At 54.3% G+C, this 21,239-nt stretch overlaps 2 protein-coding genes across 5 annotated transcripts; both read left to right on the top strand.

The window, feature by feature from the left end:
- Positions 1–38: 38 nt before the first annotated feature.
- NOL12 (nucleolar protein 12) lies at positions 39–3,914 on the top strand. Its single transcript, XM_015862862.2, has 6 exons — positions 39–241; positions 337–442; positions 614–662; positions 1,417–1,559; positions 1,866–1,963; positions 2,394–3,914. The coding sequence occupies exons 1-6, from the start codon at positions 162–164 to the stop codon at positions 2,563–2,565; spliced, it is 648 nt and encodes a 215-aa protein (XP_015718348.1). The 5' UTR covers positions 39–161; the 3' UTR covers positions 2,566–3,914.
- A 1,259-nt stretch (positions 3,915–5,173) lies between these two features.
- Positions 5,174–19,832, top strand: TRIOBP (TRIO and F-actin binding protein). 4 transcript variants are annotated; one of them, XM_015862696.2, is made up of 21 exons: positions 5,174–5,499; positions 6,344–6,471; positions 6,729–6,825; positions 7,022–7,214; positions 7,427–7,805; positions 8,285–8,417; positions 8,628–9,617; positions 10,133–10,219; positions 12,662–12,718; positions 13,043–13,111; positions 13,473–13,562; positions 13,775–13,884; positions 14,493–15,045; positions 15,290–15,400; positions 16,818–16,965; positions 17,370–17,481; positions 17,591–17,750; positions 17,889–18,002; positions 18,261–18,347; positions 18,615–18,778; positions 19,078–19,832. In XM_015862696.2, the coding sequence occupies exons 1-20, from the start codon at positions 5,386–5,388 to the stop codon at positions 18,774–18,776; spliced, it is 3,894 nt and encodes a 1,297-aa protein (XP_015718182.1). In that variant the 5' UTR covers positions 5,174–5,385; the 3' UTR covers positions 18,777–18,778; positions 19,078–19,832. The 4 variants fall into 4 exon arrangements, with proteins under 4 accessions (XP_015718182.1, XP_015718218.1, XP_015718208.1 ...); XM_015862732.2 differs by lacking the exons at positions 5,174–5,499; positions 6,344–6,471; positions 6,729–6,825; ... (3 more) ...; positions 8,628–9,617; positions 10,133–10,219 and adding an exon at positions 10,390–10,537; XM_015862722.1 differs by lacking the exons at positions 5,174–5,499; positions 6,344–6,471; positions 6,729–6,825; ... (3 more) ...; positions 8,628–9,617; positions 10,133–10,219 and adding an exon at positions 10,643–10,714.
- Positions 19,833–21,239: the final 1,407 nt, after the last annotated feature.

Below are 21,239 nucleotides of genomic sequence, written 5' to 3'. Positions count from 1 at the left end.
TTACTAGGGATGCGCCCAGGCACAAAATGGCGGCTAAGGGACGTCCTTCACAGCACCACACCTCCCACAGGGCCGGGCTGTGAGGAGCCGGAAATTAAGAGACCGGAGGAGGAGGGGTTTCCTTGGGTCGGAAGTGAGGGTGGGTGCAGCGTGGGTTCGCCATGGGGCGCAAGAAGAAGAAGAAGGGATCTGGAAGCGCAGCATCGCGGCTGGTGGTGACTTTCGATGAGGAGAAGCGGAGGTGAGGACACGAGGGGTAACACGGTGGCAAAGTGAGTTGGGGGGGGGTGATGGGGTCTCTGGAAGCTGAATGTTTGCTCTGTTCCCGGTGTTTAGGGAGTACCTGACCGGCTTCCATAAACGGAAGGTGGAACGGCGGAAGGTGGCACTGGAGGAGATCAAGAGGAAGCTGAAGGAGGAGCAGAGGAAGATGAAGGAGGAGGTATAGCTCATCCTGATCACAAGGGACCCCTTGACGTGTCAAGGTTGTGGGGCAGGCACGCTTCCCTTCCCTCGCTTAAAGGAGGAACGGGACTTCGTGGATGGAGGGGTCGGGGTTGAATGGACACTTGGGACAGCGGGGGTGCCATAGTGACCTGTTTGTCTCTCCCAGAGGCACAAGGAGTACCTGAAGATGCTGCGTGAAAGGGAGGAAGCTCTTGGTATGTATGTGCTCTGTGCCTGTAGGGTTTGGGCTCCTGTGTGGCAGAGTGGGTATCAGAGGAGTTAACTGGCTGTGAGAGGCACCAAACTGGACAGCACCTGCGGCTGGGCGGACATAGCTGTAATAGCAGTCCTACCCCAAAGGGATGTTGCATCACTCATCTTGTATCGCCCTGGGAAGCTGGGCAGCAGCTTGTGTGATGGGCTGAATGGGGTTCCCTGTCCCCAGTGGGAAAGGAATCTGGGCTGAATGGGGGTCCCCTGTCCCTAGTGGGAAAGGAGACTGGGCTGAATGGGGGTCCTTTGTCCTTAGTGGGATAGGAAACTGTGCAGGTTGAACAGGAAGGAGCATGCAGGAGGGTATTTCCAAGGCACTGACATCTTTGCTGGGAGAGGGAGCTTGCCCTTTGTGTCTTAAGCCTCCATGCAAAGACTGGACCTCCTGCACCCAGCATGATGGTGCAGGAAGCATAGAATTATTAAGGGTGGAGATATGTAAGATCATCTAGTTCAACTGTCCACCTACTGCCAATATAGCCCGCTAAATGATGTCCCTAATACATCTGCCCTTTCCTTATATATCGGGCCATTCATCTTGGCCAACTGAGTGCAATGCTGGCTCACATTCAGCTGGGCATTAAACAATGCCTCCAGATCTTTTTGCTCCGTGCAGTTTTCCAGCCCAGGTATTTAGTGTTGCATGGTGCTGTTATGAGTGTACTTTGTAAAAAGCTGATATTTCTATCTTTCCAGATGAGTTTGATGAACTGGAGCACTTGGTGACATCGCGGACAGAGTCAGTGAACATCGACCACCCAAACCATATTGTAACAGTCACAACCATCAGCGACCTGGACCTCTCAGGTGCACGCCAGCTGGGACTGACCACCTCTGAGGTACTGCCTCTTGTTGACTGTCTGATTGCATCAACTGTAAACATTCTTGGGGCTTGTTAGATTGTCACGCCCTGAATATGCTGAAGGGCTCACAGCTGGCTAGGAGCGAGGATGAAGGGGGAAACTGAACTTTGACATTTCTCCACAACTTACATTGTGCCATTACAGAGGAAGAAATGTCATCCTTGAACAGCTTTCTTCTAAGCCTCTCTGGAATTGTTTGCTAACTGACCTCCTGTTAGTGGAAGGTGCCACAGAGCTGGATAGAGTGAACACAGTAAAGATGTGTTTGTTTCTTCTTTTAAGGGAAAAAGTGATGCTTCAGAAGAGAAGGGTGAAGAGGTGATGAACAAGCCTGCAAGTACAGTGCCCAAAAAGTCACGAAACCCCTTCCTATCTGAAAAGTACGTATAAATTCATTCAGCTGCGTGCTGCTGGGCAGTGTGAGCTGATCAGGAGGATCTTTTGTTTCCAGATCAGTGGTGTGATTGCAGGGAGGGGGTGCTGTGCTGCTTGGGTGCTTGTAGACAGGAACCAGCAGAGGGCACTGGCAGTCTGGAAACCTGCCTCTGTCCATCTGTTTCTATCACACTGATCTCTGGTAATGGCAACGTGAGGTGGGTGTGGTGCAGGTCAGGCTTTGCCCTGAACAGTTTGCTTAGTCCTTCTCCTTCTGTCCTCTCAGGATGGTGCCCAGCACAGTGGAGTTCCCCTGACACCTACAGTTACTCCTGTGCATTCCTGTTGGGCTGCATGGGGCTGTCTTGCTGCTGTTATATCACCTTTCTGCAATACACTTTGGTGCCCAAACATTTCTCTTCCTGTCCTCCCCAGGATCTCTTCTCTTACTGCTACGCTGCACATGCACAGCCGGAAAAAGAAGAAAGGAAAGCAACCCCAACGTGGGCAAGGTCCATTTAAGAAAATCCAGAAACCAAACATGAGGCGAACCACTAAGACTCAGAGACGGAGACTGACAGGCAGAATGGGCCGCGACCAAGATTAATGGAGAGCCTGGTGCTCAGAGCAGCAGCTGGGACTGTTTTCAGCAGCTGGGTTGCTGCTCTTTGTGCCCCTTCATAATGATCGAGGACCTTGTTTACATGGCTCTCTGAGCCCAGTTCAGCCTTACTCACCTGCTGTGTGTTGGCCACGGGCACTAGACACTGCATTTATTTAGCAGGAGTCTCCAAATAAGTACTTAGGTGCCACAGAATCTCTAAAATCTTCTGATGGAGGTCAGGTTCTCTGTATGACATAACCCTTAACTGGCTTTATCAAAGGAGAGGATCTGAAGCTGAATGCAGCGGGCATACTGTCAGGGGTCTGAGTATCTATCCCAGCTGAAACTTACTAAGTTTATTCTATGAAGTCATTTTGCTAAGAGAAGTACGTGTGACTTATCTGAAGCATAACAGCAACTATGTTAATACCAGTACCAGCTGGAAAGAGGGTTAATGATTTCTATTGCTGAAAAATATATATATATATCTTTAAAATCTACTGGTGCTCAGGAAAGGGAATAGCTGGGAGCTGTTCTTGTGGTAATACAGAACCCGCCAGAGCAGGAATGGCTCATTCCATTGTCTGCTGAATGTGCCGATGTTCATTCCGATAGCTCAGAGGAGTATGAAATCCCTTAATGCCCTTGCTGCATGTGTGTGGCCTTCTCTGGGATGGGAGCGGCAGAGGCTGTGCATTAGCTCAGGGTGGCTGCCTTCTGCTTGGAAGCCGTGGTACGTGTGTTCTAGCATGGATGCCTTCAAGAGAAGGGGGAAAAGTAGTCACCATACATCTGCGTGGCTGGGGTTAAGGACATGACACCTTGTCATGTTAGGTGTTTCAGAGGTGCAGAAACACAACTTGTGGGCAAGGCTGACTGATGGTACGCTTGGATCCTACCCTTCAGGGCTGTACAGCAGCTTTTCCCCTTGATTAATGGTGCCTCCCAGGGTGACCAGAGGCAGAATGAGACTTGCACTTTGCCTGCCCAGGAGTTTGCCCTGAAGCTGCAATGGCCGCTGCTTGCAGCCTGTGTTTTTGTCACACTGCAAAACCTGCTGAAACGTGGAGTGTGAACTTTGGGTTGGGTTTGTGGAAGCCTGGAATGACAGTGGGATGGCGTTGAAATACCTCATTATAAGCTTGATGGTATGTTAAGTGTGGCCTCAGCAACACTGAGGTGTTTGTTATTTTGCTGCCAGGTGATTTAGAAGAATTACCGACCCTAATAACTTCTGAGCCTTTCTCAAGCTGCAGCTGAAGTCTTGAGAAGCCTTTCATGCTCAGGGAAGGGAAAAAAAATAGTGGGGGGAAAAAACAGATCCATTAAATCCTATATGGAGTTAACCACAAGTATTGTTTGCTGTGCTATTGATTTCTCCATCTGATTGATTCAAGCTTGCTTTTGTAATGTGACTTAGTGACTCATCCCTCGCCTGCTGTCTTTGTTATGCTATGTTAGGGCTGGAATTGGGCTGTGCTGGGTGAGGGATACCAGTTCACACACACAAGTTAGTGTGTGAAGTAGTTGCCAGGCACATCCAGCATATGGTTTAAAGTCTCTCTGTGCCAGAGTCATCGTGTCATTTGCTGCTTCCCTTCTTTTTCAGGACAGCTTTCGGTGTTATTGATGCTTTTTCCCTCTGGCTGTTCACAAAATGAGTTCCAGCTGTTGGTGAGGAAGCTGCTTCTAAATATGTCCTACCTGCAAAAATTACCGTGGCTGCTGCACTGAAGAGTGATCACAGCGTGCCCTCAGGGTCACCCAACTGTCTCCTGTGCCCACAATCAGCTACAGCCTTGTCCCTAGAGATAGGGAACCTGGCTGGTGTTGGTGCTGCTGTTCAAGGGCTTGCACAGGAAGGATACGAAGCTCCAGTATGCTGTGTCCATGCATGATGGTGGCGTTTGAGAGCCAAGAGAGCTCATTAGCCGGGAGTCCTAGTGCTTGTAGATCCATCCTGCAGATGTTAACCATCTCCTGGGGGCAGGAGCCCCAGGCCTGCTCGCTGTCAGGGGATGGGGATGAGGGGGAATAAGCGGCAGCCCGGCTCTCCCTCCCCGGTCCAGCTCGGGTCGATCACCCAACCTCTGCCACCGCCACGTGGGTGCCCGCACACGTTCCCGCGGGCGCGCCGCCGGGCAGCCACTCAAAGGGCAGCATTCAAATCGGTGTCCGGTCGAGGCCAATGAGAGGGCAGTGGGCGGGGCTTGGCTGCCCGCAATTCCCACGGGGAGCTCCATTCAATGGGGAGCTCGGCGGGGAGAGCGGTGCTGGGAGTCGTGGGGAAGCGGAGGTACTGGGGGCACTGGGATGCTCTGGGATGCATTGGGAAGGGTAGCTACGGCTGCATGAGCTGTGGAGGCCATGGGGAGCTCGGTGGACCCCAAGAGCCCTGCGGGATGCTTTGGGTTCCTACCACGTGTGGCAATCGGTGGGATGTTGGACTCTTTCTATCTGCATTGCTTGCAAGGGAGGGCCTGGGCTCAGGTCTGGTGTCAGTGAGCCGAGATAACGTGCCCTCCCCAAGCTGTCTGCTTCAGAACCTACTAAAGGGTGAAGAGCAGTGCCCCCTTCTAAAAGAAGGCTCCTGCTGGTACATACCCTTTTATTATATGTAATGATGTGGGTCGTACTGATGGCATTGCAGCTGGATGCCCTTTGATTCCAGCCTAGCGCAGCAAGCTTCAGTCTGAGAATAACACTTGTGCTTCCATAGGAGCCTGAGGATGTGGAACTGAAAGCTCAGCTTTCTGCTGCTGGTCGTTTCTCCTGGCTGCTCCCTGTAGCCCAGCAGCCAAAGCACCTCTGTTCCTATGGAGGATGCCGGGTTCGGTGAATGATGTGCCCTGTGCCAACTTTGAAGCCAACATATTTGCAAGGAGTTTGTGCCAACATTGCTTACGTGCCGCAAGAGTTCATCCCCATGCTGCACAGGTGAGCTCCTCCATCCCATCTGCAGGCCCTAAGAGCTGCTCTGTTCAGCCTTGGGACTTGGTAGAGATGGAAATCCCTAGCATGAAAGCTTGTGGTGTCCATCATTTAACTGTGATTGGAGCAGAGCTGGAGCCGCATTGGTGAGGAGGGTCTGGACACAGTTAGGAGGGGCTCTGTAAATCCTGGGAAGGGAAGAAGGGATGAAGCAATACGGATACATGCAAGTGAATAGCAACAGTGAGGGAAGGGGGAAGGGCAATGTAGGGATGCATCCTGGATTTTATCTCTGTTTGAGGCCCGTTGGTCCCATCCAACTCAAACCATTCTATGGTTCTTACCCAAAACGTGGTCCTGGCAGATCTCCCTGGAGCTGCTGTGAGCTGTTCCTGGAAGGAAAGGTGGAATGGGATACACGCAATGCAGGGCTCAGTCTGACCCCATCCTCCAGCATGAGCCACTTGGCTGCAGAGCGCTGCATCCCTCCAGGCATCAGCCGGTTTCATGTTCACAGAGGGTTTCGTGTCATTCGCTGTCCTCTTGGAGCACCAGGCCGGGGATCATGAAATAGTAATGAGCCTCCCGCCCTCCTCCTTGCCCTCGCCCCCGGGCCCTCTAAGATTACTGCAGCCCTTTGCGATCTGCTTAGAGCCATCTCTGAGCATATCCAGATGCCAGAGGGAGGGCAGGCGAGCCCCCTACCACTGATCCTAAACCCTGCAGGTAATGGGCCTGGGGGAGATGCTGGAGGGCGGCTGCAAGCAGAGATCCCCCCCCAACCCTCATCCTCATGTGCTTTCATATCCGGCACGGTGACGGCATGGCTGCATCCCCCCCTTCCTTGCAGGAGCATGACGCAGAGGTGGCGGGGCACGGCACCAACGCAGACCCAGGTGGGCCCTGGGACGCCGTCCGCATCGTAGCACCGCAGTGCGAGGTGTACATCTGCGTGGGTCGGGCAGACGGTGCAGAGCGGTGAGTGGCAGAGTGATGGAGGGGGGAGATGGGGAAATCAGGTGTGATATCACCGAGGGATGTGGTTAATGGCATGGTGGTGGTGGGTTGATGGTTGGACTGGACGACCTTAGCGGTATTTTCCAAGCTTGATGATTCTATACTCTGCCTGGGAAAAAGGGCTGAGTGTTTTTTCTGCCTGTGTTTCTCGTGACTGTTCCCTGTCCCCAGGCTCTGCAGCCATGCTGACTGCTGCCTGTCCTCATCTTGCTCCACAGCTGGCACCAGAGCAGGTCACAGCCCCCACTCAGCCCCAGCACTGCGGGCCAGCATGGAGAAACCAGCACCGAGCCCCACAGCCACACTGAAGGCAGGGTGAGATGGGCACTTTGTTTGGGTGGTTTCAGCCCCCTTGTCCCCTCAGAGTCACTTCTGCTGGGCATACTCAGAAGTTCCAAAGGTGCTGGGGGGGGTCAGCTGGGACCCTTCCCTCCTCACATATGCTCTTTACCCCCTTCCAGCCCAGTAACTCACGGTCCCATTGCAAAGCCCTGCCCTATTTGTCTCTCAGGGCTGGGAGATGACCAGGCTGTTGGACACCACTTTGGGATCAGGCAAGCGGGACACAATGAGCTACAGAGGCCACAAGGATAATGCACAGCTTCAGGTGGACAGAGCCAGGTGGGGTCAGCCCCTTCCCTCTGGATCCTGGGTGAGGACAGAGGCTCCAAGCTTTAGGAGAGAAGTCTGCGTGCCAAAAGCAGGTACATGGGGCTTGCTCACATGCAGGGTCCTCTTGGTGTGCTGACCATAAAATATGGGGCTGCTGTCTCCCTACGTGCTTCGCTGTGTTCCCACCCCACCCTGCAGTCTGGGTTTCCCTCTGCCCTCCTTGGCTGTAATGCTGAAGCCCTGCTTTGCCACAGGCAGAGTAGCATTGCACACCACTCATTCAACAACCTTCTCTCCATCCCAGAGCGTGCTCCTGCCAGCCAGAAGCCCAAGGAGGGCTGGGCGAAGCACCGCATAGAGAGTGGCTATTTCTCCTTGGAACCTCGTAAACCTGACCCTCCCTGGGCTCCTTCCACACCACGTCCCAGCCGCAGCTCCTCTCCAGCTCCAGGCAGCAGCAGCAGGCACTTAACATCCTTGTCCCGGGCTGGGGAGCCTCGTGTGCACCCCAGTGCTGGGAGCACAGAGGGGAAACGTGTGCTGGAGAGGCAGGAGTACACGGTGCTGGCAGACCTGCCCAAACCCAAACGCCTCGGCCGTGGGGATGCTGCTGACCGCTGTGGATCCCGCACTCTCAGCCCTGGCCGAGTGGAGGTGGAGAGGATATTTGGCTGTGAACGCAGGTGAGAAGCAGTAGAGCATTGCAGTGGGTTGTCCCCGCAGGGCATTCCATGGCCTGGAGAGAACAGGGCTGGGGGTTACAGCTCAGCTATGAAGCTCTCACCCCATTCTTCCCAGCCATGTCCTGGGAGCTGCAGGACATGGGAATTGGGGAAAGAAGAGAGAAGCTCCGAAATCCTAGTAGGATTAGGGATGATGAGAAGTCCCTGGTCCCAGGCGAGTCCTCAGCTGGAGAACAAGAGGCTCCAAAGTTGGCAGCCCAACGGGTGGCATGGGACCCATGAGGGGTATAATGGGTATCAGGCAATGGATAAGACAGGAAAGAGCAAAGTGCAGAGGACCCAAAGAAATGGCATGAAAAAGATGGGGATGAGGAAGCTGGGATGGTTGCAGAGTGGAGACCCCAACATCTGGGGCAGGCAGAGATGTATGGCTGGAGTGGGGCTCAGTCAGCAGCCAGACAGGCTGTGTGTGCCTGCAGGAAATCGGAGACATTGGAGGCTTTCCAGGCACTGGAGGAGGGCCGCGTGGAGCGGCTGGATGGCAAGACCCCAGTGCCACCCAGCAAAGGCAGAGTCATTCGGAGGCAGTCCAGCCCCAGCCTGCCCAGGGAGGTGAGTCCTGGCTGCTTTCTCCTGCCAAGTATTCCCCTATTCCTGGGTCCAAGAGGCTTCTGGATAGAAGCTGGCTCTATGCATAGGGGTGCAGGTTCTGCAACACCTTTTGTAACCCAACCAACCTGTCTCCCAGCTCTCATGCCAGCTTACCTCCCTCCTTGCTATATCACTTGTGTTCCCTTTGCTCTCTGTCCTGTGTGTCCCCAGGGTCAGCGGGTCTCCTGGCACACTGAGCCACGCAGCAGAGACTCCAAGGAGTCCCGGCGCTCCCCCAGCCCAGCTCGGCACACAGAGAGGACTGGGACCCCCCTGCGCCCTATGTGCCCATCTCCACGGGCAGAGAGGGACTGGAGGAAGCCCCGGGAGCCCACAAGTCCTACTCAGAGGCTGGAGAGGGGAGGCAGCAGCCCGCAGTTCCTCAGACCACGCTCCCCTAGCCCTGCTTCAAGGTTGGAACGGAGGCCAGGAGGAACTCAGAGCCCTCCCCAGCACACGGAGAAGGACTGGAGAAACAGAGCAGATAGGAGCCAAGTTGCCTGGCAGGCTGCGAGCATGGGGAAAGCCATTGAGAGAAAAAGCTGGGGGAACACCCTGCACCCCCCGAGCCTTGGGAAGAGCGTGGATGGAAGCAAGCTGGGAGGAGCCAGGCCACTACGCTCCATGAGTCCTACAGGACGGACAGATGGCATATGGAAAAGCCAAAAGGAGACCTCCCAGCCTGGCCTTGCGTGGGGGGCAGAGACACAACGGGGGGACCCGTCCAGGAAGCAGCTGGAGTGCAGCTGGAGGAGCCTCCGGGATAAACTACAGCCTCCCCATGCTGGGAAGGGCACAGACAATGAGTGGAAAGGCCGAGGGAAGCCCTTGCGTCCCATGAGCCCAACACGGCCACCAGAACAGGTTTGGAAGGGCCATGGGGATACCCGCCAGGCTCAGAAGGCAGAGAAAGACTGGAGGGTGCAGGAGAAGCAACCGTGCCACATGGAGTTGATGCAGCAGCTGGAAAGGGACTGGAGGAGCCCTGCTAGGTATGCGGATGCCTGGCCACGGCCAGATGATAGTTGGAGGAGGCCTGAGAGCCCAGCACAGCAACTGGAGGATGACTGGAAGGGGGCTGAGCAGCACAGCCACAACTCAAACAACCCAGAGAAACCATTGGAAAGCGATTGGGAGAACAAGAAAATCCTCATTTATCACGTGAGTATAGAATCATAGAGTCATTAAGGTTGGAAAAGGCCACTGAGGTCATTTACTCCAGCTGCCTACTGCAAATACTGCCTGCTAACCATGTTCTCAGTGCCACATCCACACGGTTCTGGAACACCTCTAGGGACAGTGACTGCACCACCTCCCTGGGCAGCCTTTCAGGTCATTATAGAGAGTGATGAGATCTTCCCTGAGCATCCTCTCCTCCAGACTGACCAACCCCATTTCCCCCAGCCGCTCCCCATCACACTTGTGCTCCAGACCCCTCACAGCTCCACTGCCCTTCTCTGGACACGCTCCGGGGCCTTCGTGTCTCTCTGGTAGTGAGGAGAGTAGGTCGGGGCGCGGGGGGTGAAAATGGAAACAGGAATTGGAAATGGCAGGTGCGGAACCAGCACACCCCTTTTCCCGAGGTCTGAGAAGCAGTTCTGCCACAGCACTGGGAGACATGGGGAGGAGATGGACGTGAGGGGCTCAGGCTGAGCTTTCGTTTTCTCTCCCCGCAGTCACAGCTGGGTGGGAGCTCCAGCGCCCCGCAGAGCTCTTCAGGAAGCCGGCCTACACACGGCAGCACCAGCGACAAACACACTAAGGTAGTGCCCGGGGCTCCCCGCCCAGCCCCGCCGGCTCCATTGGTTGAGGGAAAGGGGCGGCCGGGCCGGAGGCCACCCGCTGCCATTGGGCCGGGCCGGGCCCTCCCAGGAAGTTTAGGGTGGGAAGGGGAGGGGGAAAAAAGAAAAAGAAAGAAAGAAAAAGAAGCAAAAGGTAGAAGGGAAAAAAAAAAAAAAAAAAAAACTTGGAAAAACTCGGAGCGAGCGGGCATGGTGGGGCTGTGGGAGCCGCCCGGCCGCTAAAGCCGCCCCGCCGCCCTGGCTGCCCGCAGCCGGCCCCGCCGCGCCCCCGCCATGACGGTGAGTCCGGAGCCCCGCTGCCTTCTGCTTCCCCACCCGGGCCAACACCGGCTCCTCCTGGCCCCGCTCCGGGGGAGCTCCCGTTGGGCTGTGGGCGGCGCTGAGGTGGTTGTGGCGGGGATGGGGTGCGGTGGAGGTGGCGGGCCGGGCCCTCGGCCTTCCCCGTGCAGTGAAGCGGTGAGGGGTTTGGCGCCGTGCTTTGGTCTCGGGGCTCTTTCGTAGCCAAGCCGGGTCTTTGGAGGGGAAGAAACGGGCTTTTGGGGCGGCAGGGATCCCTGTTGTGGTGGAGGGGAGGCTGCCCGGGGGGAGGTCACCCTGCAGCAGGTGACCTCCAGAGGTCCCTTCCACCACCGCTGTCCCGTGGTGTGAAGCGTTGCTCTGTGTCCCTATGAGTTCTGGGAGCCATGGCCTGGAGCTCTCGCTCTGCTGCCTTCTGTCCTCCATTCCTTCCCCCTGCCCTCTCCGTACCACCCAGGAGTCATTCTCCCACTCCCACCCTATCTCCTTTCCTTCTTTGGTGTTTACATTCTTAAGATACTTGCAGGCTGTTATCTCGGCCCTTGTATCCCTGTGGCAGCCCAAGCAGGCAGCCGGCTCCCTGCACCAGCCATCGCCCCTGCTCACTGTTGGAACCCCCCTAGTGCCTCCTGTCGCATCCTCACGTCTCCGCTGTTTGGAGCCAGCCCCGGATCTCCGGATGGCTCTGCTTTCCTGCCCGCTTCCTCCTCCTGCCCCGGCCTTTTCCTCTGACGGGGGGATTCAGCTCAAACCTCACTCTTTTCTCTGCCCATATCCCAAGCACTTTTCTCCAGAGTATAAAGCTTTTGGGGATGTTTACTGGCTCTGGTGCTGTGTCCATGATAGTAACGGGGCAGTGTGCCTGGCCCTCCTGCCCCACTCATGTGTGAGCTGGGAGAGAAGGTCACGCCAAAGGTTTCGCCTCCTTTCCTTCCCTCCTGCCGCTCCCAAGCTGGAGCCAGTGCTGAAGTCACTGGATTGGAAAGGATAACGGCACAAAGGGTGGAGCTGTCGCCACGGGGAAGAAATTAAGTTGCAAAGAACTTTTGCAGGGCTATGGGGATGTCCAGGTTTGGGGGAGTGGATGAAGGGATGCACGTGGTCTGCAGCCATTCACCACCTTTGCTCCTCGTGCCTGTTTTACAAAGCTGGGTGGTGGGCTGAGTTATTTGCCGGCTCGGGAGGAGCTGGAACAGCAGAGTTGGGAGGAGGAGCAGCTCCAGCCTGCTTGGCTGAAGGCAAAATCAGGGAGAGAACTGTTATCCTGAGTCAGCTCTCCAGCACAGCACTTCTGGAAGGAGCTGGACTGGTTGGGATGCCGGACAAGTGGTGTGAGGTTAGGAGGAGGCAAAGGGTGGTGGTGGGGGGCAGCTTTTAAGCAGGGAGTGAGCTGGAGGAAACCCTGCTTGTTCTCCATAACCATGGCCTAGGGCTGGGCAGAGGGTGGACACTAGAAGGAGTGAAGTCCCTCAGCATCTCAGACAGGATTTGTTCTCCAGCTCTGGTTGTAATTCCATTTTGATCTCCAGCCTCAGGGCAAAGAGTTGACACGCCGGGTGTTTTCACAGCTGTTAAATTGCCTCCTGAGCCGTAGCGGTGAGGGCTGGTTCATAGCGAGCCGCTCTCGGCTGTAATAAGTGAGCGGCAGGGAAGATGCTGTAGGAGGTACCTCTGGGGCACGGATGCCCAGGTTGGGATAAAATGTGCTTGCTTCCCCTTGCTCCAAAGCCTGGTCTGGCTTGTGGCAGAGCTGTGTTCCCTTCCACACAGTTTCCTCACCCCTATCTCTCTCCTATCTCTGAATAAATAACTCCAGGGCACCTTGTAGAAACCTCCCTGCTGCATATTTTCCTTTTCTTTTTTTTTTTTTCTTTTTACTCTTTCCTTATCTCCTGTTTCCTCTTACAGGAATGATTGCTAAATGCAATTCTCCTCTGCACTGGGTACTAAACTAAATCCCCATGTGTTTCCTCTAAGCAAAGTGGGGGCACTTCTCCTTACTTATTCCCCCTATGGGAACTTTGCTTCCCACCCCCCCCCGGCATGCAGAAACCTTCTGTAGGTTCCAGCATGCACTAACCCTCTGTTTTGTCCTTTCCTCTCCAGCCAGATCTCCTCAATTTCAAGAAGGGATGGATGTCCATCCTGGACAAGCCAGGAGAGGTAAGCCCTACCCAGAGCCTACCTCTTGCACTAGCCCTGTTGGTTGAGTTCCTTGTGTGAGCAGTGATTTTTCCCTTCCCCTTTTGTTGTGCTTGCTCCTGCTGCAGGGAATTCATGCTTGAGAGACCCAGCATTGTATTGGGCACTCTCTGAGCTGAGTTATTACAAGGACTTGGAAGGGACCTAGAAAAGGGGGGCAGAACCTAGAAATGGAGAGGTCACAGGGCAGCATATCCCTCCTTGTTCCTGTACTTCCCTCAGTAACTGTCTATCCATTTACCTCCTGTCTTTTCCGCACCTTCCCCCAAACTCATCTGCCGGCAGTGGAAGAAACACTGGTTTGTGCTGACCGACTCGAGCCTGAGATATTACCGGGACTCGAACGCTGAGGAGGTAAGCATGGGTGGTGTCTCCTCACCCCTCTGTTCTTTCCTGCCCTTGTCCTCGTAGTGACAGGGAGAGGAACATGATGGCCAGCATGGGCATTTAATGTCTACACAAGGGAAAGCGTTCCATTCTGATGAAGGTCTAGAGTCTCCTTGAGACCTTGTTCTGACCCATCCTTCTCCATCTGAAGAGCCCCTTGGGGCTGTTGTGGTTTGAAGTGAAGAGAAAGGCTGACATGGGGTGCAGCTGGGCTGCCCTGGTGCTTTCCAGTCTTTCTTCCCATGCTTTGGTTAGGGTGCAGACAGGTGGCAGGGGCTTTTTAAGAGCTGGGCTTTGCTTACACCCTAGAGGGTGGCTGTGCTTTCAGGCTGATGACCTCGATGGTGAAATCGATCTCCGCTCCTGCACGGATGTGACAGAATTCGCGGTGCAGCGCAACTATGGCTTCCAGATACACGTGAGTGCCTGGAGGGCAGCACTGAGGGATGCCGGGCGAGGCGGCTGCTCCTTCCCCATCTGTATCCCTGACACAGAAATTTGGGCAGAGCAAACTTCATGGTGTCAGGATGGCAGGGGTAGTTGGTGGCGTGCTCAACACCCAAAGGGTCAGAGTACAGCTATATGTCACTTTGCTGAGTGGTGACAGCCTGTGTCCCATCTCTATTGCAGACAAAGGATGCCATCTTCACACTGTCAGCCATGACCTCAGGCATCAGGCGCAACTGGATTGAGGCTCTGAGGAAGAATGTGCGCCCTGTTAGTGCTCCAGATGTCACTAAGTAAGAGCTGCTTGCTGGTGGGTCTCCTCGACAGGAGAGACATCTGAGAAGGTCCTGGGGAGGGAGGGGAGCAGTGGGGCTGTGGTGATGAGAGTGATGGGCATGCAGGAGGTGATGCTTTCAGGGGCACAGCATCCTGGAAGGCTCCTGTCTGCCAGCAAGTTATTTCATTGAGTTGTGGAAACATAGAATCTGTTAAATATGGAATAGACCACTAAGATGATATAGTCCTACCACTGACCCATCGCCAGCATGTCCAGTAAATAATTTCTCTCAGTGCCACATCTACCTTTTCATGTAAAACCAGCAGTTCCTCACATTGCCCACAGAAGCCTGCCCCCAAACCTATTTTTTAGCTCCGTTTTGCTGCTGGAGTCTGGCTTGGGTTCAGGGTGAATCCTCCCCACCCCCTGGGGAAAGCCTGTTTACCCATACATGCAGACAGAGCTGCCAAGCAATGTGATGCAACCGCTCTGCTCTCATACAAGGTTTTTCACACAGCTGAGTTGAGCAAAAGCTGAGCCATGCATTTAAACAGTAATGCAAGGGGGCTGTTTGTCTGTTCTTTTGCACTGCCTGTCCTTCATGTGTCATTGCTCTGTTTTCAGGCTATCTGACTGCAACAAGGAGAACACAATCCGTAACTGCATCCCACCAAAGAGCTCACTGAGGGTGGACGAGCAGCAGCAGCCAAGTTCTGAGGGAAGCACCAAAGGCAGCACCTGGAAAGTGGATGGGCCACGTCATGCCTTTGACTATGTAGAACTGTCCCCCTTGCAGCAGGATCCCCAAAATCAGGGTTCCCCACAGAGGACAAGAGGGAGCTTGAGGGTGTCAGAGCGAGTGTCCAAGCATGAGGATCTGGAGCGGGATTTGGCAGTGCGTTCAGAGGAGAGGCGCAAGTGGTTTGAGAGTCCCGACAGCAGGGTCTCCCATAGTGATGGCCCAGAGGGGAACTTGTCCCGCAAGGTGGAGGAGCCAGACTTGCCTGCTGCCCCACTTTCAGAGGAGCAGCGGGTTCGGCTGAATGAGGAGATAGAGAAGAAGTGGCAGGAGCTGGAGCGCTTGCCCTTGAAGGACTCACGGCGAGTGCCCTTGACAACACTGCTGAACCAGGGCAAGGGGAACCACGGGGATACCAATGAGGCGCTGAAAAAGGAGGTGAGAACACTTTGGAAAGTGTTTTTTCTGGTGGTCCCTTAGCGCTATCCCTGCAGCTTTGTGCCTCCCTGGTGGCTCTGCAGAAGAGCAAGGCCACCAGCGTTGATGGCATCACTTGCATGGAGCTGTGTTTCCCGGCAGCACGTTTGCTATCTCATATCTTCAGCTGTTCCCAAGTCAACAAATGCATCAACTCCCAGCCCTGGGAAAGAGGCTGAGCATCTCTCTTCTGTCTCTGGCACAGATCCAGTCACTGCGGGCACAGTTGGAGTCCTGCCGGGCCCGAAACGAGAGCCTTCGGGAAGCTGCCAAGTCCCAGGGAGACAGCCATGTGCCCCGGGGGTACATCTCTCAGGTGAGCTGGATGGGTGAGCCTCAGGCTGGGAAATGCCAGAGCCTGGACTCATTGCCAAGCGGGTATTGCTAATCATTGGGTTGCCATGGTGGCCCTAAATAGGCTCAGTTGTGATCAATGTTAATTACATAAAGGCCAGCATGTCAATTAAAGAGGCTGGAGCTGGCAGTGGTGCGCGCACACTGTCAGGAATTCAGTATCTGTCATAGTTGAGGGAAGGGCATTTGGGTTCCTGGTGAGCTCCTGTTGCAATGGACTGTCTGCACCCAGCCCAAATAAAGAAAACCACAAGTCACGTGGAGCAGCTCCACTGGTACTCTGCAATCTCCGTTAGCACTTACAGCTCACGGGCCTCCATGCAGTCAAAAGAAAGCAAAAAGGAGCAGGGAGAAATGGCATCTTGTCTTCCTGAGGCTAAACTTCACCTTTCTCAAAAGGTCTCTTTCTCTCTCAGTTTGCCTTAGTGCCAATTGAAGGAGGGGGAGAACAAGTTGGTGAATTCAACAGCTTCTTAAGAGTGTTTTGGCATGATTTGATGGCAAGCAAATCCTCCCCAAGGGCCTTGGGGCATAGGACCAAGATGGGAATGTCTTGCTTTGCTGTAACATAACTTATCTACAGCACTGGGCATTGAAAAGGCCAGCCACCAGAATAAAAGCATGAGCTGTGCGAGAAGATCACTAGCAGTCAGGCTTCGGGGATGGAGGTGTCTGTAACAGCTCCAGCCAAGGGGAAGGTGTCACTTTTCTGAAGCAGAGGCTCAGTTTCCATCAATTCTGGGGATGCTGCTTTATTTAAAAGGCAAATGGTGGGATGTGGTTCCAGCAGTACAGCCTGGTGGAAGGGTCTGGATCAGCTCCCCATTGGTGTCTCTTGATGGCTGAGCTGTATTAGAAGAGGAATGTTTTTTCCTCTCCAGAGCATGCAAGGCTCACAAGATTTGTGAGCTGAACACTTGTGTTCGGTGATAAAAGTACCAGGAGGAAAAAAAAAACCATCAGAGAAAGGGGTCTCACTTGTCTCCAAATGGTGCTGGACTAAGGGGGTGGGGGGTTGCAGTGTCAAGCGTCATCCCAACAAGGAGCCTGTCCTCCTGTCCTCATGTCTTAGAGTCATAGAATCACAGAATATCCTGAGTTCAAAGGGACCCATAAGGACCATTGAATCTAACTCCTGGCTCCACACAGGACTATCTAAAATTCAAACCTGGTGTTTGAGAGCTTCTTGAACTCTGGCAGTTTAGTGCCCTGTCCCAGTGCCCAACCACCCTCTCAGGTGAAGAACCTTTTCCAACCTCAACCTGAACCTTGCCCTTACATCCCACCCGACTGTCCCAATGCAGCACCATGTTGTAATGTGTCTGCCACTTTCACATCCCTCATCTTTCCCTCTTACTGTCCTTTCCCCGGCATGGCAGGAGGCCTGTGAGCGCAGCCTGGCTGAGATGGAGTCATCACACCAGCAAGTGATGGAGGAGCTGCAGAGGCACCACCAGCGAGAGATGGAGCGGCTGCGGCAGGAGAAGGAGCGGCTCCTTGCAGAGGAGGCTGCAGCAACAGCAGCAGGTAGGAGCAGAAAGCAGGAAGTGTCCCTTGCTCCCAACTCTCCCAAATGTCTGACTTCTGCCAGAAACCTGTCACCTTCCTGTCCCAAAAGTCTTGTAACTTGAGTCCCACTGCTGAGCCTGCTGTTTGGTCTTAGAGGGAGCTTGGCTTTTCTCCAGCCTGTGCTGCGAGCTCTGGTCAGGCTGGGATGCCATTTATTAATCTCCTTGGCAGCACTTGGTGCTTTGGGATAATCCTGGGATATGCGAGTTGCCCAGAGGGCAAAAGGGAAGGAGGAGGAAGTGCAGAGACAGATCTTTGAACCTGAGGCACCAAGAGCTAGGTCAGTTGCCTGGCTGGGTTTCTCCAGATGTGCCCAAGCTGGAACACCCTGATCGTATGTATCCTGTTGTGTCTCTCTGCAGCCATTGAAGCACTGAAGAAGGCCCACCGGGAGGAGATGAACAAGGAGCTGGGCAGGACACGAAGCTTTCAGCAGTGTGGCTCTGTCACAGACGCCCTCCAGAAGCAGCACCAGTAAGAAGTCTATCCTGCTTTCCCTTGCTCAGTGCTTTGGGCAGAGCCTGTTTGTGGCATGGGACAGCGATGGTGGCAGGGCAGCAACAACCTTGTGCCTCTCTGGCAGGTTGGATGTAGACTCACTGAAGCGGGAGCTGCAGGTGCTGTCAGAGCAGTACTCCCAGAAGTGCCTGGAAATTGGGCAGCTAACAGAGAAGGCAGAGGAGCGGGAACAGACGTTGCAGCGCTGCCAGCAAGAGGGGAAGCAGCTCCTCCGAAAGAACCAGGCAAGGCAGGGGCTTCTCTGCCCATAGGGACCTCAGAACACCGTTCCTTATTCATATACTTCCCCTCCCAATAAATTATTGGGGCTGGGGCAGCAAGAGAGCCTTGTGGCTATGCCATATCTGCCTTTTTGCCTGCAGGAGCTGCAGATCCGCCTGTCAGATGAGATTGGGAAGCTGCGAAGCTTTATCACCTCGCGGTGTTCTGGGGACCGATCTCCGCAAAACAATGAGCGCAGCTCCTGCGAGCTGGAGGTACGGGGTGCATAGGATGTCCCCAGCAGTTTGGGCTTGGAGTGGAGGGGACTGGGAGCCACACAAAGCTACAGGGCCGTGCAGGAAGGAGGTGCGCAAGCTTCCCCTGCGTGCCTCTCCCGGGGCACCATGCATCACTTCCCGCTTCCTTCCTCCTCCACCACCATGCTTGCGCCAGGGAGGACAGCCGCTATGCAGGCTGTGGCTCTCTGCTTCCCCCTGCCTTGAGTCACCGCCTGCTTCTCTCGCCTGAGCCAGGTGCTGCTACGTGTGAAGGAGAATGAGCTCCAGTACCTGAAGAAGGAGGTGCAGTGCCTCCGGGAGGAGTTGCAGATGATGCAAAAGGTTGGTGCTTCCCTGGGTCTGCTGGCTAGGGTGGGCACTGCGTCTCTCTTACAGCAAAGCAGAAGGGCTAGAAGGCAGCACAGTGATCTTTCAAGGTCCCTTCAAACCCGGGCTGTTGTATGCTTCTGTGAAATCATTGCCCAGTTTGGGCTGAGGTTCAGGCTTTAGGCTGTGTCCTCCATCACCCACTGGCCTTTCTCCCACTTGCCTCACCTTGGCACTTGAATACCAGCTTGAGGGTTGCTAACTCCTCTCCCTCCCTGGCAGGACAAGAGATTTGCCTCAGGGAAATACCAGGACGTCTATGCAGAGCTGAATCATATTAAGGTGCGCTCGGAGCGAGAGATTGAGCAGCTGAAGGAGCATCTGCGCCTGGCCATGGCAGCCCTGCAGGAGAAGGAATCACTGTGCAACAGCATCAGCAATTAACGGTGAGCGCCGAACGACTGTAATGTTCCTTCCAGGCTTGGGGGGTGAAATCCACTGACTTTTGACAGAGGAATAGAAGCAAAGCAGCTTCCTCCCTCTCCATTTGGTGGTCAGTGCGGCTTTGGCTTGACCTAGCCACGGTCTTGCTGGTGGGCACTGACCAGTATTGGGACACATGGGATCAGGGCAGGCATGCCAAGCATGTCAGAATCTCCTAGAGTGGCAGAAAGTACAGCATTTCTGTGCTGAGTGCCATCCTTCCAAACCTGTTTCTCTTTTTTTTTTCCCCCTCTCTCTCTAGGTCTACTTCATTTGTTTATCTGTTCTTGTTTATTATTGCTCCATTCCTCACTTGAGGAGAGAGGGAGGTTGGATCCCATCCATTGTCACCTTGGCGAGACGTCTCTCTCTCCAGCCAGCTCCTCACTCCCCTCCCAAAGCTTTCGATGAAGCCTTTCCAAAACCTTTTTACCTTCGTATCTGAGCACATTATTTGGAATGGCTCCTTACATGCACCTTCTTCAGGATTTTATACATGAAAATTATATTTTATAGAAGAATTTTGTTTTCCCTTGAGAAGAAGAGGAAAAGGAGGGGGGGAAAGCTTCTATGTCACCAGCATTTTCTAACCAGAGAAAATATACTCCCTGCTTCCTCAGCCCCCCCATCTCCCAGCCACGTATCTGCCTTTGGCACTCCCATTCCCTCTCTTCCACCTGTCTCTGGGGCCCCATGGGGACATACGGGGACGCGTAATGACACCACTGCCCCAGCACCCAGTGGAGGAGAGACACCCAAGCCATAGGAGGGGGCTGCCCACCACAGCTGCACCTGTCTGCAACTTTGAAAGAGGAGACCTTGGCACGAGGCTGCGAGATGGAGTTCTCAGTGACTGTCCTTTGGCTCTGCCTTGGCACAGCCTCAGCTCCTGGAGCCTCCCCACTTGCCCTCCCTCGGGCTGGGGAGAGCTGGGCCTTTTAGTGGCAGAGGAGCTGCTCTGCCACACCCTTCAACTCTTTAACTTAATAAAATCTTCCCCTTTTGCTGAGAAAAAAATGTGTTTGCTGAGGGCAAGGCTCGCTATGGGGCTGTGAGCAATTTCTGCAGCTTCCTGCCTCATTTTGAAGCAGGCAGCTCTTTTGTGACCACCGGGAGCAAGGGGGAAGATCAGAGGAGCAGCAGCTGTTTTCCCCCCCTCCTGTTTTGGGGTGAAAAAACCACACTTTGCTCTTTCTGAAGGGGAAGCACTCAGAAAAGGCTCCTGGCTGCTTTCCCTGGGCAAAGCCAGCATAAGAGCCAGTAAATCCAGTTGTGGGTTTGCATCATGCCTGAACCACCACCTTGAAGATGGGATGAGCCTTGGGTGCGGTGTGCCATCAGCCAGAGATGGAACGGCAAAGCTGCCAGGCTGGGGGTGGCAGCCTTGAAGTTGGAGAGTTATGGGGACCGTGTTTGCAGGGAAAAAGTGAAGTTTAGGGCATGGTGTTGTACACTTGTTTTTTGAGGGGAAATAGAAAACATGCTTTTGCATCCACCAGTTGCTTAATTAAGGTTGTGGGGTTGCAACTACCATTGGGGGCCAGCCAGCCCCTTCCTCAGGTGCTCCCTATGTTTGTTTGGGTTTGGTGGTTTTGGGTTTTTTTTCTCTTCCCAACTGGGGTCTGGTGCTCCCGATAAAGGCTTTACACCAGCATGTGGCTGCTGCCAATCAGCCCCTTCCCTGTCCCACATGCGGCGGGGTGATACCAGCCCCACAGCTGCCCCATAGCGATATCTCCTGGCCCCAGGGCCATGGGGGTGAGAGGAGGCAGCCAAAACGTCTGCCTATTTTGAGCCTCTTTGGGCATTGAAAGTGGATTATGTCAAATTTTGCCATGATGGATTTGCTGGCTTTGCGTGATGGGCTGCAGCACATCTACGGCGTGTGTGCTTTGACCATTTTAAGATGAAGTCCTGAGGTGGACGTGCAGGAATCCCAAAGGGTTTGTTGGGATGATGTGCGGGAAGAGAGGAGGAGGAGGAGGTGGATGAAGTCACTGGGATTAGTGGGAGATTGCTGTGTCAGGCTCCTTCCTCTGAGGTTTGTTGCAGGGAGATCTTTCCCAATCTCCAAAGTCTATTTAATGCCAGAAACATGCAGCATTGATGTCTGCAGCATTTCCATCACACCTCCAGCCCCAGAGCCCCTCTTGCATGTTAGAGACACACCAGTGCAAGGTGACAGGGATGCTCTGCTCCACCAAGGGTGATGCAGGGACGTCAGTCAGGATTGACACATGGGAGACCATATTTTAACTTGCTAAATGTTAGAGACTGGGTCTGGATGAAGGGTCCCCCACATAGTGGGGGGAGGCTGCAGGAGGTGCCCAGGTGATGGGCTCTGATAAGACACCCAATTTTCAGCTGCCTCTACCAAGGTGAAGCCTGGGCACTGCACTACCCCGATAAACATTGCCACTGTTT

The sequence above is a fragment of the Coturnix japonica genome, chromosome 1, assembly GCF_001577835.2.
Source record: "Coturnix japonica isolate 7356 chromosome 1, Coturnix japonica 2.1, whole genome shotgun sequence".
In the NCBI taxonomy this organism is placed as follows: Eukaryota; Metazoa; Chordata; class Aves; order Galliformes; family Phasianidae; genus Coturnix; species Coturnix japonica.
Note: the sequence above shows the minus strand (reverse complement) of the source record. Positions and strands in the feature narration are given on the sequence as shown.